Source organism: Notolepis coatsorum, assembly GCF_963971535.1.
Source record: "Notolepis coatsorum genome assembly, chromosome: 9".
NCBI lineage: Eukaryota > Metazoa > Chordata > Actinopteri > Aulopiformes > Paralepididae > Notolepis > Notolepis coatsorum.
In genome coordinates this window covers 66,425,394-66,432,853 of record NC_140173.1, presented here as the reverse complement: position 1 = coordinate 66,432,853, position 7,460 = coordinate 66,425,394, and the positions used below count along the sequence as shown (strand labels likewise).

General features: G+C 40.1%; 1 protein-coding gene across 1 annotated transcript; it reads left to right on the top strand.

The window, feature by feature from the left end:
- Window positions 1–1,137: 1,137 nt before the first annotated feature.
- On the top strand, window positions 1,138–4,335 carry vsx1 (visual system homeobox 1 homolog, chx10-like; the record flags this gene model as incomplete). Its single annotated transcript, XM_084321898.1, has 5 exons — window positions 1,138–1,555; window positions 2,156–2,231; window positions 2,356–2,479; window positions 3,591–3,771; window positions 4,070–4,335. The coding sequence occupies 5 exons, from the start codon at window positions 1,138–1,140 to the stop codon at window positions 4,333–4,335; spliced, it is 1,065 nt and encodes a 354-aa protein (XP_084178024.1).
- Window positions 4,336–7,460: the final 3,125 nt, after the last annotated feature.

Genomic DNA, 7,460 nt, shown 5'->3' with positions numbered 1-7,460 from the left:
ATGCAACAAGTGCATCTCTAACAAAAACTCGTTTCTTTGATTGTAGCCATATCGTCCTACCTGCGTTATGGGTGAATGTTAATGCCTCTTTGTTGGACAAACTATCTGACGTTTGTCCGGACTATTGACGGATAGACTCTGAATTATCATCCCATTATACACAAACACAAGCATGCACTTATTACACTTATTACACGCATTATACGCACACACTGCTGCAAACATATACATTTTGTATAGTTTGTATAGATAGTATACGTTGTGTTATTTCTAGTTTATAGTTTAGTTTAGAGTTTTAGTTTTAGTTTAAGTTTTAGTCTATAGTTTATTTATATCTTATTTAGTATAGTTTATATTTATATTAATAGTTTAGTTATAGTTTGCCGTTGTGTATTATGTTTACAAATCTATACGGTTGAGGAGCCTGGAAAAAAAACAAGCATATCACGTTTTTCTGAATATGTACATTTAAAAAAAGTGGGGGGGGGGGGGGGTCATCATTATTAGTGGTCATCATACCGCATTTCTCAAGATATGCATAAACCTTGGAGATTTATTTTGGCCTGGTATAGCCAGATTCTGTTCATGCGACAAAAATACATATAGGCTATGGCCTATCGGGTCTAATATATTTAACTCAAACCATAAATTAACTTTTTACATTGAGGTCACGCCAGAAAAACATATATTTGAACAAATAAACCTATACGTTTAGATGTAATAGATTCGCTGCTATATGCTTAAAAGGGCTCCGTGGCTAATACCGTTGTCGTGTATATCTATAGCCTATAATATAGTCTGAAATGTCATGCTTTTATAAACAGCTTCTGCACATATAGATTTACTATAACTGACATTTGTCATCGAGAGGGGGGAAAAACACTTAGGACCAATTCGGAGAGGGGGCAGAGAAAATCCTTATCGGATTGAAGGGGAAATTGGTGGCAATTAATCCTCTGGGATTGAAAAAGGGAAACGCCTCCTCTTGACTGGTGGCACATGTGATTTCTGATTGGACGCCGGCGATGATCCGGTGATCTCCAGGAGGCGACAAGCGGATAAATTGTACCCCCCCTGCTTGTCTGTCGACTCATCATCCCGCTCTGCAGAAAGAGAAAGTCACTCTTAACAATGATGATGAGCTGCATGACAGGACGGGAGGACATGAGCGGAGAGGACAAGACCAAAGTTAAAATGCTGTCGCCGGGATATGGGATCGATAAATCGCGACTTCACGGCGGGTCCGGATTCAGGTCTAAAGGCTTCGCCATCACCGACCTTCTGGGCCTGGATTCAACGGACGTCCATCACACTCGCCCGTCGTCCGTGCCGGGATTAAGCGGGAATGGAGATATTCCAAACCCTCATGGGATGCATGGAGGGTTCCCGTTCCCTGGTGGATCCTTGCCGCTTGGTTTGGGGTTCTTGTGCAGTCTGGCGGCGCAGCAGCCGCCCGGGGCTCCGTGCTTTCTACCCAGCCACCTGCCCCTGCTCCAGGCCCGGACGGAGAGCCAGTACCTGCACAGCCTGGAGCAACAGAGAGACGTCTATTCCGGTACGACTCACTCGCCTCCAGTTCAAATGCTGCACTTTGACGGCGGAAGGTCGCTGTCCACTCTATGTGGTGCTGAAAAGGGCTTGCTGCTTCCTTGATTGATTGATTGATTGATTGATTGATTGATTGATTGATTGATTGATTGATTGATTGATTGAAAACTTTATTAACAGATTGCAGAATGGGTTTGATTGATTAATTGAAAACTTTATTAACAGATTGCAGAATGGGTACAATACAGTACAGCTCAATACACACAATTGTTAAGGGCATGCAGACCAGAGAAAGACTTTCGTCTTGGTTACATCATGGTCCCCCATTTTCAATTCATCAGGACACATGACATACAGATAGACAGTATATACTTGAACCAGGGGGGGGATTATAAATACCGTTTTCAATATGAACCGTTAGGTTTCTGTTATTAATTTATTTATTTAAAGTGTTGTTATCCCAAGTTAAAGGGGGAAAAAATAGAATAAAATAAAAAGGGCTTGCAGTCCAACGAAAACACATGGTCACCCAACAACGCCTGCTATATTTCCTTTGAAAAGATCCGAGTGATTATTCTTATTGTTTTGTGTTTGCTTTCTTTCGCAGAAGAGGAATGTCTCTCCGATCGCAATGACTCAAAAAACTCCGGGAACTCACAAAAGAGGAAAAAACGGAGACACAGGTATATAAACATATGACATGTAAATATATTCGTTATAACATCTCGCTTTTCGTTGATGAAAAAATGGGCTGATTTTTTGTTTTTTTTGTCATTGCAACTAATACACCATCCCTCTTATTCACAGGACTGTTTTCACATCTCATCAGCTGGAGGAGCTGGAGAAGGCCTTCCATGAAGCGCACTATCCAGACGTTTATGCCCGAGAGATGTTAGCCATGAAGACAGAGCTGCCTGAGGACAGAATACAGGTGAGACAGTTACTGCAGACTCACTCTAACTCAAAGTTAACACACATTACTGGAGTCGACTCACTCTATAACTCAGAGTTAACATACTGGAGTAGTCTCACCCTATAGTTAACACACAGTTACTCTCAGAGTTAACACAGTTACTTGTAGACTCTCAGAGTTAACACAGTTACTGCCACTGGAGTATAACTCAGAGTTAACACACAGTTGGAGTATATGGACTCACTCTAACTCAGAGTTAACACACATTGACTCACTCTATAACTCAGAGTTAACATACTGGAGTACAGTAGTCTCACTTTGACTCAGAGTAACAGGTAACACAGTATATAGTAGACTCACTCAAACAATTAAATTTGTGAAGTGTATAGGCTTAGTCTATTATTATTATTATTATTATTATTATTATTATTATTATTATTATTATTATTATTATTATTATTATTATTATTATTATTATTATTATTATTATTATTATTATTATTATTAGTAGTAGTAGTAGTAGTAGTAGTAGTATTATGATGATTGTTATTCATATATATATATATATATATATATATATATATATATATATATATATATATATATATATATATATATATATATATATATATATATATATATATATATATATATTTTTTATTATTATTATAAGTTAAAATAAGATTAGATAAAAAAATATATATTCCTTTATTGATCCCCTTGGGGAAATTCGGGAGTCTTGCAGCATGGGGGCGGGGGTACAGGTATGGGCAGGTAATAGTATAGAAAGACATGTAAAATGCAATAAAATTAGATCTGAATATAAAAATGTGGGGAAAATAAACTGCGTAAACAAAGGTGCATACTATGCCCCATCCATCAGTTATATTATACATTACTCTCAATAAATATAGGCAATAAAGAATTTGAATCTGAATATATACTAAGAGTCAAAGTAAACAGGTGCAGGTGGTACCCTATAACGTGTCATACGCATGATGACACAGTATAGGTGCAGATGAGGATCTGTATACCATATATATATAAAACTTTATTACGTGTTATTCACTGATGTAATCTATAATAATAATAATATTAATAACACGCCGTGTCGCCTCTCTATTTGCAGGTGTGGTTCCAGAACCGTCGCGCCAAGTGGCGGAAGCGGGAGAAGTGCTGGGGCCGCAGCAGCGTCATGGCAGAGTACGGGCTCTACGGGGCCATGGTGCGGCACTCCATCCCGCTGCCGGAATCCATCATCAACTCCGCCAAGAGTGGCATGATGGGCTCCTGCGCTCCCTGGCTTCTAGGTGAGCCATCTGCAGGTTGTTAACCTTATTTCAGATTCATAGACGTATGCTAATAAATACAGAAATAAAAATATCTATCTTCTTTGTGTCTACATGCATGGCTGAATTAAATTGGCCATATGGAACCCAACATGGCTAATTGACTAATATTTAGGCACCTAACCTAAACCTATATTTAAAAGAAAAAAATATAAGAGTACAAATTAAATAACAAATAAAAAATATATATAGCCTGCATATATTTTGACTAACCCAGTTGAATTTAAACTAAATCTTCTATTTGCTCATATCTTCCCAGGAATGCACAAAAAGTCATTGGAAATCACGAAGAAATCCCCGAGAACGCCGGAATCAACACACTCCGATTCGTACGCCGAGGAGAGTAAAGGGAAGGACAGTGACGTAGCCTGGTCGAACCGCGCCAGTGCCGCGGAGGACACGGAGGACATGGCCATAGACCTGTCCAGCACGGCGAAACAGGACAGCAGTAACAACAACAAAAGCGCGGTGACGTCGCCGTCACCCCCGCGGGAACAGAACAGCGATTCAGACAACAACAGTTAAAATGTGTATCGTTTCGCGCCACGGCAGACCACTGCATTTCCGCGTTACATGGAGCTCGTGGGGAGGCGGGGGGATCCAATTAATGAATGTTGATAAGCCCCTCCCTCTCTCCCACGAGCTCAAAGTACCGGAAGTGTTGCGGTGGTCTATAAAGGACTTTTCCAAAGATGTGCAACCGTCGATCCCATCTTTATTTTATGGATGTACAGTCTAGACTACTTGTCCGTCTTATTTTGCTGTTGATTATTGTGAAAGTATGTTTTATATCCTTGTTTTTGTTTGAAATATAAAGAGACTATTTAATGTTTTATTCATGTTTAATTTTGTGTGTTTATTATTATGGAAATTAACAGAGAAACAATATCTTTCTTCACTTACAATATTTGAAGACTGGAGTGCATGCATAGGCTCATTTATGCTAATAAAAATTAGCCAATGTTAGACTGAGGTCATCATCACAACTAAAGCACTATTATCAATGAATGTAATTCAAATGTGTAATTTTTTAATATTCTGTAAGCATATTTACCTGCAGCATCAGCATCAACACCCCTGGTTGGTTAATAAAAAAACATAATTTTTGGAAACTTTTGGAAGTTTTATTTTTATTTTTTTTAAATATAGCACAAATTGTAGATGATTTGAATTAAAATTCAATGAATTCCCCACTGTCTGATAAGACTAGATTTTGACAGGGGTTTTCATAACAGGCTATTGATTATCATACTGATAAATCCAAATGCACAGGCTAAAAGCAACAGCTGAATAGAAAAAATTAAATGAGAGCATGATATGATACTTGACTGCCTATTAGGTGATTAGGACAATTTGCCTATACTAACAAGACAGTATATTTACTCTATAATGTTAGTTGTGCTGTTACTGCTTTTTAATAGACATAATATGTTATATTATTTATTATATATATTATACTGACATTATCACTGCCTCACAGTTAAGTTAACCTCTCAAAATGAATTTGGTCTGAGAAAGCGGATGGACAATTACAAAACAAGATTGTGGTGGTGGTAGTCCATGGTGGTGTTGGTGGTAGTGGTGGTGGTGGTAGTGCAGTGGTGGTGGTGGTGGTAGTAGTGGTGGTGGTAGTGGTAGTGATGGTGGTGGTGGTGGTAGTAGTGGTGGTGGTAGTGGTGGTGGTGGTGGTGGTGGTGGTGGTAGTGGTAGTAGTGGTGGTGTTGGTGGTAATAATGTATATAGAATATAATAGAATAGTCTTTATTACTGCGTACAAAAAGATTAAAAACTCAAAGTGGCTTTACACTTTAAAAGACAACCACACAGGTACATCCACACAGGTGAAAGACCCTATGTTGGTGTAATTTGCAGAATACCAGGAATGTGCACTCGATCGGCCAACCAAGTGGCAAATACCAGTGGTAAACTTGGGCAGGTTCCATGATACCTGAGTTTATGAGTTGTAACATTGCTATGTGCATACAGCAAACTACAAGGTAGTTCCTTTTACGTTAGCTAGCTAGCGACGTTAACGTTAGCAAGGTATATGTTAGCTACGTTCTTATAAATGTTAACAACGTACGTTAGCCAAGCTGACGCTACACGTTATCAATGTACGTTAGCCAAGCTAACATTATTAATGCTAGAAATGTATGATACAAACGTTAATTATCAATATTCAAACCCAGTCTTGGGTATATTTAATAAATATAGAATGGTCGAGTATTCAGGCAGGGGTCGATATATGGAGGGAGCACTCGTACAGTCCAGGGGCGTGCACGGGACAGGAGAGTCAGACAGGCAGGGATCAAGACGGGTGCAGGTCCTCATACGTTCAGGGAAAGGCAAGGAGAGTTTGTCAGGCAGGCAGGGGTCAGCGCACGTCTTTGTCGGGAGCCAGAGAACAGGGTGAAGAGCCAGGTAGGATGGGAAATACGAATTTACGATCTGGCAGCCTCATGACATCTGGGGCGGGGTTATATTACTGATGTAATTGGCCCACAGACGTCAATCAGCTGCTCCGCTGACAGCATCACACCTGCATTCTGCACCTGACTTGACGAGAGAATGAGAGAGAGAGAGAGAGAGAGAGAGAGAGAGAGAGAGAGAGAGAGAGAGAGAGAATAGCCATGGAACCGTGACAATACAATTTTTAAACAGTATGGTATACTGCTATTTCTCTGGGAGTCAGACTGATAAAAACAATATAAGTGTGAGGGCTGGAGAGGACTGCATGCTGCCCAACGAGGGGGCGTGCCGCTTTTCTACTTCACGCACCTGTGAGTGGTTGGTAATTAGCTCCTCGGGAGACTACAAAGACTGCCGACTGCCTTCCACTCGTTGCCAGGTCATCTTGTTGCCACCATCTACTGCCGCATCTCTGGCGTGAGACGTCGTGCCATCTACATCCTACCACCTACTGCCGCGTCCCCAGTGTGAGACGTCGGTGCCGTTTTCCTGCTGGGACGTTTTCATGCTCCTGTGGATTTCCCTGTGTGAGCACCGCCATGCTCCTGTGGATATTCCCTGTGTGATCACCGCTTCCGTGCAGTCCTCGTTTTTCAAGTTCCCTGTCGGCACCTTTGCCTGGTGAATCTCTTGACTACCTGAACATTTCCGTGATGTCCTGGATGTTTTTTTGGTCACCCTTTAAAGGGCCAGCGCTGCATTTTTTGTTGTTCATGGACTCTAGTGTATTTCACCCTTAAAGGGTCACTGCTCCCTTTTTCCCCTGTGAAATAAATAATGCCCTGTTTTTGGCTAACTCTCATACCTGTCTTGTGTTGTGCTATTGGGGTCGCTATACAAACCTTAACAAGTCTTTAAAGGTGCTGTAAGTGATATTTTATATATGAGCCATACAGCCATCACTGATATAGTGTCTGGTCAGTGGTCAGTAATAATAATAACTTTATTTGTATAGCACTTTTCATACAGAAATTGCTGTTCAAAGTGCTTCACAGCAGTACAAAATACAGGCATAAAAAAGAGAGGTAGCAAGGTAAGGTAAATCACAGTTTTTCACATTAGGATCTAGCCTCCCAATAGGCCTCTCTGTTTACGGTTTCATTCAGTAATAAAAATTATAAAATAGAATAGACAGAGTAAAAAAGTGCGGTTTGATTCAGTTTAAAAATAGGCTAAAAAGT